The sequence below is a fragment of the Oryx dammah genome, unplaced genomic scaffold (genome assembly GCF_014754425.2).
Source record: "Oryx dammah isolate SB20612 unplaced genomic scaffold, SCBI_Odam_1.1 HiC_scaffold_23, whole genome shotgun sequence".
NCBI lineage: Eukaryota > Metazoa > Chordata > Mammalia > Artiodactyla > Bovidae > Oryx > Oryx dammah.
In genome coordinates, this window is record NW_024070207.1 from 52198442 (window position 1) to 52211011 (window position 12570).

Genomic DNA, 12570 nt, shown 5'->3' on the forward strand with positions numbered 1-12570 from the left:
AAAACCCCAACAATTGAATGTCAAGAAAGTTGGGAATATGCTTCTTTCAACTGATTTGATAGATATCTCAGAGCCTTTAATCTGCATCATGGATTGCCAAGAGGGAAGTTGGTCTACACTTATTTGGACACAGAACATTTCATTTTGCAGGACTGGTTATAATGGTCTGTTAACAATGATTCTTCACACCTCCCTTCCTCCTGAGTTTGCAAGCTCCACAAGGGGAGAAACTGTGTCTCCTTTTGCTTCTTCCCATTGCATCTTTGTCGAACACGAGCCTGGTGGCTCAGTGCCTGACCCTTAAAAAAAGATTTGTTGAATGAATGAATGAATCAACTCTGCTAGATCAAACCACCTGTGGTTGCTTATCAAAAGCCTGTATTTAAAGTTCTTTACAATGTCTGCCCGGCCAGTTTGTCAGCCTTTCCTTCTACTGTTCTTTCCACTCAGTACTCAAGTATTTGTGTTCTTGGAAGGATGACTATATAATTTATCTTCCAAATCGGGACATTTTTGAGGATGAAATGGGACACCAGAATAACACATGTACACTGGAACCATATCAGTTGACTCAGGCTAGATGGCCCCGTCATTGTTGGTGACTCTCTAATCCCCACTAGGGATTTTCTGGTGCTTAGAGCAGCAACTTTTATATGGAGAAGAAGAAAAAAACAAGAATACACACTGGTTGAAATTAATGTATCAGCATGTACAGGAGTGATTGTTATGCTTGTTTAATATTACTGATAATTGTATTTTTTTAAGATTGAGGGCAACTGATGCCATATTCTCTCCCCCATGTCCCCAGATATAGTTGTATTTAGACTTGAATCTATCAGAGTAACTAGAGGATTGGGACTTAATTGTCCTTGTGAGAGACCTGGAACCTATAGCCCCTGTGGCAGTGCTCTCTTTACAGGACTGGCCTTTCACCTCCCAAGGCAATGAATGAAAGAGACCAAATGTTCTCCCTACTGGAACTGGAGGGAAGTGGAGGTGATCAAATTGCCAACCTGGAGGGGGTAATGGTGTGAAGGAGAGAGTTCGGAAGGTTTGGGGGAATGCCCGTACGTGCACAGGTGGCAGCACGCCCTGTAGCCTTCCTCTAGGTAGTGGTTCCACTCCCAGGTCCCTCATCACGCCCAGCTATTGATTTGATGCCACTCTTTGGCATTTGACTGCTTGCTTTCACCGACTATGGAGCTCCTGGAGGAAAACGCACGTGCCAGATGTGGAGTAAGTCCTCAGTACAGTTCTGTTAGTTGGTTGAATTTTGATTGATTAGAAAGGTGTGAGTCACACTGAGAAAAAAAAAGCCCATGGCATTCAGTGTGGATATTTGTGAGATTCTGCGTGCCAGGGCAAGCGTGCAATTTACACAAGAGTTTGGCCTTAGTGTTTTGGACAAGAATGGTAGGCATCTGATTGGACTCCTGAATTAAAAGGGGACTTAATTTAGTCACAAAACTGTTTCATACAGGTGCCCTCTTTTACAAATCTGTGGTTATGAATAATATGGTGAACTACTATGTCAGAGAGTGGAAGAGGCCTCAAGGACCAGGAAGGTGAGCTCTTTCTTTGGAAGGATGAACAAAGAGAAGCCCAGGTGATGGGGGAGGATGGCTCCACATCTCAGAGCAAATTGGTGACAGAACAAGACTGTATCCGCATCTTGCACTGTGGTCTTACTGCTTCATTAAAGGAAAACAAAATTGGCCATTTGGTGATATTTACTGCATTGTATTTACTAGGGAGGAAAATCCACATCTACTGCTATATTTACTTTCTTTCGAATTTTTCCCACAGGGTAAAATATTATACTATCTGCTTTGCTGAGAATAACTAGATTATGCTTCATTTTCTTTTCTTTGCTTATTTTGTTTTAGGTAAGCCTTCCCAGTGACCCAAGCTGTGTTGAAGAAATCTTGCGGGTGAGTTTAAACCTCTATTTCTCTGCCTTTGAATAATGAAGTAATATATCTGCTTAAGCTGCTTAAAGTAATTCCTCTTCTGTTTCCAGCAGTGTCATAATGGGGAAATCCTTGCATTCCACTTCAAGACTCTTCTGTTTACATCTGTCTCATTTCTCACCTCTTCTCCCTCTCTAGTCAAACTAGTCTCCTGATCTGCTCCCTTCTTGCATCATTCTGGCTCTTTCTTTTGAGGTCTTGAACAGAGACTTCCCACCTCCTTTGGGAAGTGTTCCTTATTCAAGCATCCTACCTGCAACCTTTGCCTTTTTGTTCTCTGGGATCTCAGGTCAGCCTCATTGCTGCCCCACGTTACATCGTTGATGGGACCGGGTCATGGAGATCATGGCCTGCAATGAATGGATGAGATGTGGCGGGGTGGAGGGAGGGGAGATGAGGAGAGAGTTGAGAATGATGGTAAGTCGTGGGAAATGTTCCTCATGGGAGTGACTTGGTTCATGAGAATGGCATGAAGGCAGCACAGAGCTGCAAAAGGTGGCAACGACCTCTCCCAAAATACGTAATTAAACCAAAAGGAAAAACCAAAGCCAAGGCAGAAGTATGTATCTCCCTCCCATCTCTGGCTGCTGGCACCTTAAGGTGATGAAGAATCGGAGTTGTGGAGTGAGTTCTGTCTCCAGCAGTTGTCACTTCTGTGATTTGGACAGATAACTTCATCTTTTTGAATCTCCCTTCCTTGTCTGTAAAAGAGGACAATAATGCCTGTCCTAATTCCCTTATAAGCTGTCTAGCTGTATATAAATCCTCCTTATGAGAAATGGTCAGTGTGGTCCAGAGAAAACTGTGCCAGCTTTCCATTGAGGAAAGAAAACAACCTCTGTGCCAGTGAAAATGCTGCATCCCCTTTAGTCACTTACCCAAGTCCCCTCTGCTCCCCTGACACACCCCCTGCTAAGTGCCTTAGTGCTGGAAGCAAACCCTGTGGAAATACACCCAAAGGAATAAAAAGAGCAGAAACCTGTTTGTCATCTAGCTGACTGGCCATCTGATTTCCCCTACTGTGAATATTCGTGTGCCTTTTTTCAGCCCAAGATCGATCGTTGTTGTTGACTGTTAAAGAGAAGAGTCTGATGGCATTTGTCCCTAGGATCTGGGTCGGGGGGCAGGGAACGTGGGCAGCTGCTGTGAAATCCACAGTGTGATGCACCCTGGGAACCCAGCCACTTGCTCCCTGCCTCAGGTGTAAATGTCTCTGATGTACCCAGTACACGTGCCTTTTTTTAAAAAAGGTGATGCTGAAATAAACCTCTCCCTTTAGTCCCTACAAGAGTCTTGCTTTTCCAAATTAAGGCCATGGTCTTTTCTGAACTCCCCAAAGAATGTCAGACCCATTTCACAATCACCACTTCATTTGTGACAGTTGAAATTCTCCACTTCAGAGCACCCCAGCTCTGGTGCCTAGGTGGCCCATACAGTGACTGAGCTAGGGAAGACAGCTGGACACCTGGCGGAGCCTGGCAACTCCAGTCTGCTGGAAGAGCCACTTAGAGAAACAACAGAATGTCACTTAACACGGAAAGAAAAGTAGTTGCCTTACGGAAAGAAAAGTAGTTGCCTTAATAAGCTCATAAAAGATAGCACCCTTTAAGAAAGTAACAAAAGACTTTCTGTTGTTCTTGAAAGAGAATCTAGAGAAATGGCTTTTTTTGGGGGGCGGGGGGCTTTTTTGTTTTGTTTTGTTTTGTTTTATTGACAATACCATTAATGAGTAGGCTTTACTTTATTGAAGAATGACATATTTCAATCCCCATGCTTGGAATAAAAATCAGCTTTCTGAAGTTTATATCTCAGATTTTATGGCTTATTCTTAAATTTTTATAAACCACATTACATGGCACACAGAGTGCTTACTGAACATTTTTTGTTCTGGCAAGTTCACGTGCCTGTTTGCAGGCCTTGGAGCCCTGTGGACAATTCCACAGTAAATCTGGTGGTCACCTTGCTCGCCATCTGCCTCCTTCTAGCGAGGGTGGGGAGATAACTTTTCTCTGTCTCTCCTCTTCTCTCTGACCCCCTCAACGCTTTTCCACTTAAGCAGAGTCCAGAGCGAGGTCACGCTCTCTCTTTCTCAGTGAAGGGGGCTCTATGGAGGAAGGCACACTAGCTCCAGATAAGATCTTGCCTCCACTTGCTCCTGACATGATATCACTTCCTAACTGTAGGGCTTTTCACTTTCCTCGTTTGGGAAACAGGGCATCATTCTTCATCCTCCCCACCGCCCTTCCCCCACCACGAAAGAGTCTGTAAAGTGTGCACACTGTTGGTGTGTGTGATGTGGAGACTGTGCCTCCGTCCACTCACCTAATTTCCCCACCTCCTTGACTCCCCCTTTTTACCCTCTACAGCCCGTCAGGCCAAGCCACTTCATCTCACACAGTCTTTAACTAACCAAGTGTGACACAACTGGCCTCTCCCTGCTCTCAGCCCCTCAGTACTCAGGCAATGGAAATACTTTAGCCTAAGGTATTGGATTTTGGCGCCCCATCCCCCTTTTCAAAACTCTGTTCAAATTCAAACTAGTGGGCCTCCTTTGAAAGTTCCTCTCACCATTTCTCCCCTTCAGACCCACTTTCCTCCTTCTCTTACCACACTGGGGCAGCTTCTCATTCTACCCCAGAGCCCATGTTGTCTGGTCTTCCAGGGCCTACTTGCCCTGATATGGTGACCTTGTGTCCTAGCACGTGACTGCCTTTCAGAGTACTTGAACCTCATTCTCTTATTTTGATCACAGGAAACACGGTAGTCCCTAATTATTTCAGGAAATTGGGGCCCATACATGACCTGCCTCTGTGGGTAAGGCTAGAATATGGCAGAAGCAGAAGGAGAATGTGGTCTTCACTTTGCACTTAACTGTCCACTGCCTTGTCACAAACCTACGATGAGAAGCTCTGGAATCAAAACAAATGGCCTGGGTGGCTTGGCAGACTTACTTCCAGCAACTCTTAACTGGGGATCTCAGCAAACTAACGTAATTCGAGCCAGTCTTAGAAATGAGTTCTTTCTTCCGACCATCTTGAATATTTTCAAATCTCATTTCAGATAATACAACCGTAGCAATAACAAATTACTGCTACTAATTAAAAATATTAATAGTATTGTGCTACTTTATGCATTTAGAGTTCTTAAGTACCTCATGTCATTTACTTTTCACAACAAAGCTGAAAGATTGTGTTATTAGTTGCTTATTATAGACACCAAGAGAAGTTGAGTAATTTGTTCCCAGGGAAAACAACTGGCTTCAGTGACCCTCATGCTGTCCATTCCTTCTGCTTTCTGTTCCTGTTGGCTTACCTGAACCCATCCTTATTTCATAAGCTCTGGTCTGTTTTATGATTGACATTAAAATGGCATCAACCATCAGTTCATTTCAGCTTCTATTGCTTCCTTAATTCATACACATTGAATTATGCCAAAATAACTCCACATAGTTTCTCCAACAAACCAGAATACACCAGCCCACAACACCTTTCCCACCACCTGCCCTTTCCTGCCACCTGCCCTTCTCCCATAAGACAAGCTGTGAAAATTCAGATGGCTTTGCTTCTTGTCAAGTATATTATTGCTTATTATAAATTTTACAGATCAGAAACTTAAAGGCAGCAGTCTGTGCAGTGCAGTCAAGCCTGCGTACCTGTTTCCATCAGCATGTCATTTTCTCTTTAGAGTCAAGCTACCCTTGAGTACAAACAGAAATGAAAAATAATAACAACTCTGGCCCTGGTGATGGTGTTCTGCAGTTACAATTCATTTATCATATGAGAAATTCCTAAGCTGCTCATATGTAATAATCTGGGTGGCAGCAGCAGCTTCTTTTCTAGCTCTGCAGGGTTTTATGGGTCCTAGAGTAATCATTTCTGGTAGAGTTAAGCCAAGGAGAGCAGCATGCACTAAATGCTACTAGCTGAGGATGCATGCATGCTCAATGATTATTTGTTCTGCAGTGGTATGATTTATTTGTTCTTAGCAAGAATTTACTTAAAAATATCAACAGACTATCAATTACATCCTTTCAAGAGTCAAAAATGCAGATACAGTGCTTCTCTTCAATATGACGCCGAACAGATTGTGTTTCCTAGCAGAGTACCTTCCGTAGTTGATAATTTCATAAGCAAACATCTGTATGGGTAATTCACTGTTTATGAGGGATGCTGAATTTGCTAGCTAGGATTTAGGGAACTTAATTTGATAAACTGTAGCATCTTACAAATCTCTTCCTGCCATATGGATCAGGTTTGTAAACACTGACATGGGCACCTCTTTTTGATTGCAGCATGATCTGTGTTTACAGCATTCTAAGTTATTGCAGTTCTGCTTATTAGGTCTGTGTTTAAGTACACAGTTTTAGCGTGGAAAGGACTTACCAAATATTACAGGATGACCATGTACAGTCCTTGCTATTTTTTTACTTTTAAAGAGGAAACAGTGAAAAAGCCCATCTCAAGAGTGAGGGGGAAAATTGGATCTGGAAGCAAAATTGGTCAGACAATTATGTCTGAAAGGAAATTTGATTATATTATCATAACTATGCAGCATAATCAAGCACCTTTCAGTAGAATTTCTTTGATAAATTTAACCAATAATTAGGCAATTGATTTTATATCCTGTCAAATTAATGTATAAATAATATTCAAATTGGAATCATGCAAACGATTTTCTATATAGCCATCTTAAATACTAATCCTTCCAGGATGATTCAAAAAACATCTATCCTATTCTGCTGTGGACTTTCAAATTTATAGTTTCTTGAAATAGTAATAGTTTTCTGTCTAAGAAAGACAACAATTGCTAAATATAATTTAGACTATAATTAATGTTAACATTGATGAATGTTAACAAATAAATGTTAGTCAAATAAATGAACTAACTACTGATTGCACCTCTGCTATTCTGATGACTAGCTCTTACCTAATGACATTGGGAAATATGTAAATTTGTCAGCAGGTGAAAATGCCCTTGACTGGGTAAATTATGTGGAGTATTACCTTTTCTGAAGCTAATTCAAAGCACTAATGGACTTAATACATACTATGCATGTGTGAGGTGAGCTATTCATGGAACCAAATTGGCCCATAAGAGATATTACCCATTATTTGCCTCTCAGTAATCATTTCTTCTTTTCTTATATACAAACCAACCCAGAAGAAAGATGATAAATTTAATTATAACAACTATTATGTGAACAATATAGGTAAGCCATCCAGTGGGCTTCCAAATGCTCTTAGAGCCTGTCAAGCAGAACAAATATTTTCATGTGGAATCTGAGGGTTTGCAGCTAGTGTATGATGTGAATTTTAAATGATTATCCAGACATTGTTGGGTAAATGAGTAACATGAGTAACGAGGTGACTGGCCCAGTGAATCATGGGAACCTGTCAAACCCGGGACATGTCAGAGAAGAGATGATGTCAAATACCAGTAACTTAGCAATTGAGCATTTAGCTGTCCAGGGAGTGAGCAAGAGTAGGCCCTTTAAAATAGCTGAGTAAATATATGAGTTTGTATATATTTGGGGTATGGTATGAAACTAAGCCTATTTTCTGTCAACCTGTTTCTTTTTCTGAATATGGTGATTTATTATTTTCTATTGAATTGAATGAAAGCAGGTGAGAATTTAAGCCACATGTAGAATTTACACCTGCTTTCTCTATCTGGGATGTACTGGAAAGGTAATGAAATGATGTATTAGTTTGCCAAAAAGCAGTCTAGGCTTATCTGAAAGAAGTAATAGCTTCCAACTGTTGTCTAAGAACCAGTCTTTTTGTCCTAGCTGTGTTAGTGGGATTGGGTTGGGAAAACTATTATAATGTAAAGAGGTTAACCACTCTGTTTGCATCTGTGTAAAGGTAAAACCAGTGTCTCTGAAAAATGCATGGAGAAACTAGCCTCTCAAAATCAGTTTGATAGGCATCTTAGAGTTGTAATGAAAGCATCAAGCATGATTTGCTCCACTCTCTTTTTGATCACCAAAAAGTATTATGGAGAATGAGAAAAAAAAAATGTAAACTTCATAATTGCTCTAACTAGAAGACATCCATAAGCCAAAGTCACAATTTTGTAAAGATCAAACAGAAGAATCCAAGAGATGATTCCATGGTCATAGATCTGGGGCATAGATGATGAGGCACTGATTTTAAGTGGCACACCACAGAAGACAAAAATGATATTGCAATAATGGGAGTGGGCTTAAAGGTTTGTGATAGGAAGTTCTGTGGACCAACTCTGAGACATGCAGATTTTGAGAAGTAAGAAAGGCAAAATTGAATGAGAAGTTACATGATTAATCCACATTTGTGGAAAGCACTTTGTTGCTGAGATAAGGTGGAAGAGCCAGATGCTGCTGGAGAGCAGCCTGCAGAGCTGATGTCTCATGATAAGGCAGAAGTAAAAGCCCAAGCACTTGGTCACACACCCTGGAATTCAGAAGTGAATGCCTGCTAGTCTGATATTAAACTATGGCCCCCACTGCCATAAACACATCGTGCAAATAACTGATCCAAGAAGAATGCCTGTCCCTAAAAAAAAAAAAAAATACTAATAATCAAAAAAGAATCAGCACAGTTCAGTTCAGTTCAGTTGCTCAGTCGTGTCCAACTCTTTGCGACCCCATGAATTGCAGCATGCCAGGCCTCCCTGTCCATCACCAACTCCTGGAGTTCACTCAGACTCGCGTCCATTGAGTCAGTGATGCCATCCAGCCATCTCATCCTCTGTTGTCCCCTTCTCCTCCTGCCCCCAATCCCTCCCAGCATCAGAGTCTTTTCCAATGAGTCAACTCTTCGCATGAGGTGCCAAAGTACTGGAGTTTCAGCTTCAGCATTATTCCCTCCAAAGAAATCCCAGGGCTGATCTCCTTCAGAATAGAGCTATGCAAAACTGTGTAGCAGAAAAAATGTTGCTACAGGACAAATTGAAGCTGTGACCAGTAAAGTAGCATGAACTGTTTGAAAATGAAGCAGTTTTATCTAAAATACAAGAGCCACAACAGTGATACAAGAGCTTAAAGATGCTATTTTAAAAGTACATAAATAAAGAACTGCAAAGTACTGGATTACGAACAGAAAATTATTAAAATTAGCACACTTAAGATCTGTATTTTTCCCTTAAAAAGAGAAACAGCAATAAATAATTTGGTATCCTTATCAAGAAAAAAAAAATCAAAAGCACAAAACATGAAACAAGGCAAGATAAAGAAAAATAACCTCCCAGATACAGAGAAAATTAAATAATCATGAATAACAATTTACTCACCTATGTACAAATAAATGTAAGCATCTAGATGAGATGGATGATTTTTCTAGTGAAATATAATCATAATTGACTGAAATTGACTTCAAAAGAGAGAAAATCTAAATAGAGTTATCACTATCAATGAAATGGAGACTAATCCTGCCCATTACTGAAATCAAATCATCTCTCCCAGATTTCATAGGGAAATTCAACCAAACCATTAAGGTATAATGTGGCTCAGCTGTTCCAGAACATAGAATAAGAAACATTTGCAAAGTATTTTTCTTAGAAAAGCTAAACTAATACATAATATTGATACCAAAATCTGACCAAAACAGCATATAAAAAAGAAAATTACAGAATGATATCACTTGTGAATCTTGATGCAAATTTCTTTAATGAAAATATTAACAAAGAGAATCAGATAGTGTTTTAAAGGATATGTACTAGTGGATTTTATTCCAGGAATATAAAGCTGGTTCAATATTAAGAAATCCATTAATATAATGTCTCTTATGAGTAGAATAAGAAAGAAAAAAATACATGATCATCTTTGTAAATGCTAAAAGATACTTGATAAAACTCAACAATTATACTTGATAGATAGAAATAGATGAAAACATCATTAATATGATAAAATATATCCATCTCAACTCAAAATCTAGTGTCACATTTCACAGAGAAAGTCTGGAGACATTTCCATTATAGTTAAGAAAAAGACTAGATATTCTTTATCATCCTTATTATTTAATATTGTTCTGGAGGTTAGCCAAGGTGATTAAACTAAAGAAATAAGGGGTATTAAAATAGGACAGAATGTGTAAAATGATTATTTGTAGATTATATATATATTATTTTCCTGAAAACCCCAAGAGAATTAACCAAAACTATTGTTATGAACAATACAATTTTGCACAGTTTCAGTATGCAAAATAAATATATAGAAATCATCTTTATATGTAAAGCAACCAAGTGGCGCTGTTGGTAAAGAACTTGACTGCCAATGTAGGAGACTTAGGAAACATGAGTTTAATCCCTGGGTCATGAAGATCCCCTGGAGAAGGACATGACAACCCACTCCAGTATTCTTACCTGGAGAATCCCATGGACAGAGGAGCCTGGCGGACTACAGTCCATGGGGCCACAAAGAGTCAGACATGACTGAAGTGACATAGCACACAACTAACTCTAAGAAATAATGGGCAAAAATACTTCGTTTGTATCTTATGTGTTCATTTACAAGAAATGTGCCAGAGTTATAGGAACACACTAAGTACTAGGAGAGATACCAAAGAGTAATTAAATGAATGGAAAGTCATACCATTCTGAGATAGGAAAATGATATTCTAAACATCTTTATTCTCTCAACCTTAATCTTGAATCCTTTCCTCACACCATACAGCAATATTATTTCCAAATGCATGAAAGATTAAAAACACATAAAATATAAATATTAGAAGTAACTGTGGGAGAATTTTTACAGTTTTCATTTCCAGCCTGTCTCCTGATAAGCTGGCAGGGGTAGGAGGCAGTCAGGGGAAAGTTCAGAAGTTTGGGGAGATTGGAGGTTTGAAATAGCCATTGAAAGGGAGAGTGAGAGCTAGCTAAATGATTCATTATGAGGCAACCTCAAGGATCCAGGTGATCCTGAAGACATAAAATTTGTACAGGTTCCAATTTGTAGATTGTGTGATTTTTCTCCAGCAGTGTTTAGCTCATTGTTCAGAGACCACTGATTAATGGGTCAAGGGCAGCCTCGAGGCCTGAAAGAAGCTGAATAAATTGCTCCAGATCACATAATCATATAGCTACTAAACAGATGAAACAGGATTGGAACTCAGGTTGGTCTGAATGGAATGTGCACACTATTAATAATATCAAGCAGTTAAATAACAGTTGTTTTTTTTTTTTTTTGGTACCTGGCACTGTTCTAAGGATTTTACATATAGTAACTCATATAAAAATCATACCAATGAACAAATACTGTTATCAGCCACCACCACCCCACCACCCCGCCATATACGTAATGAAATGGAAGTACTTTGGGCTTAAATGACTTTTCAACAGCTAACTAGTAAGATCTCAACCCAAGCATTCTGGCTTCAGAATCCATGTTGTTAACTGTTTTGTATTCTGCCTTCCACCATGAAGATAGAGGGCTGAAAGAGCAGATTTTAAGTAATTATTACAGAGCTCAGACCCTGACCCAGTGGATAACAATGAAGCTAGGTGAGATTGCTGATAATGTTACGGGTCAAATTCAAGAAAAAAGCTTACCAGATGGACTAATTCTAATAGAATGAAACTTCATAGAAGTATAACTATATAGTAATTTACTTGAGTCCACCAATGTTCTTGGACCAGAAAGAGTTTAGCAGTAACATATACTGCTATCTAAAAATGTATTAACTGAAGACAAGCATCTAGAGCAGGGATTTCCTGTAAAGGGGAGTTTTCCTGTAAAGGGCCAGATTATAAATATATTTGGCTTTTTTCAGTTCAGCTCAGTCGCTCAGTCGTGTCTGACTCTTTGCAACCCCATGAAGCTCAGCACGCCAGGCCACCCTGTCCATCACCAACTCCGGGAGTTCACTCAGACTCACATCCATCAAGTCTGTGATGCCATCCAGCCATCTCATCCTCTGTCGTCTCCTTCTCCTCCTGCCCCCAATCCCTCCCAGCATCAAAGTCTTTTCCAATGAGTCAACTCTTTGCATGAGGTGGCCAAAGCACTGGAGCTTCAGCTTTAGCATCATTCCTTCCAAAGAAATCCCAGGGCTGATCGCCTTCAGAATGGACTGGTTGGATCTCCTTGCAGTCCAAGGGACTCTCAAGAGTCTTCTCCAACACCACAGTTCAAAAGCATCAATTATTCGGCGCTCAGCTTTCTTCACAGTCCAACTCTCACATCCATACATGACTACTGGAAAAACCATAGCCTGGACTAGATGGACCTTTGTTGGCAAAGTAACGTCTCTGCTTTTCAATATGCTATCTAGGTTGGTCATAACTTTTCTTCCAAGGAGTAAGCGTCTTTTAATTTCATGGCTGCAATCACCATCTGCAGTGATTTTGGAGCCCCCCAAAAATAAAATCTGACACTCTTTCAACTGTTTCCCCATCTATTTGCCATGAAGTGATGGGACTGGATGCCATGATCTTCATTTTCTGAATGTTGAGCTTTAAGCCAACTTTTTCACTCTCCTCTTTCACTTTCATCAAGAGGCTTTTTAGTTCCTCTTCACTTTCTGCCATAAGGGTGGTGGCATCTGCATATCTGAGGTTATTGGTATTTCTCCTGGCAGTCTTGATTCCAGCTTGTGCTTCTTCCAGTCCAGCGTTTCTCATGATG

At 40.1% G+C, this 12570-nt stretch overlaps 1 protein-coding gene across 1 annotated transcript in view; it reads left to right on the forward strand.

The window, feature by feature from the left end:
* The window catches only part of AFF2 (AF4/FMR2 family member 2), a 375160-nt gene that overhangs the window by 163144 nt on the left and 199446 nt on the right, over window positions 1-12570 (forward strand). The window contains exon 5 of the mRNA XM_040265289.1: window positions 1887-1931. Within this exon, the coding sequence (XP_040121223.1) occupies window positions 1887-1931 (45 nt within the window). The remainder of the gene's footprint in view (window positions 1-1886; window positions 1932-12570) is intronic.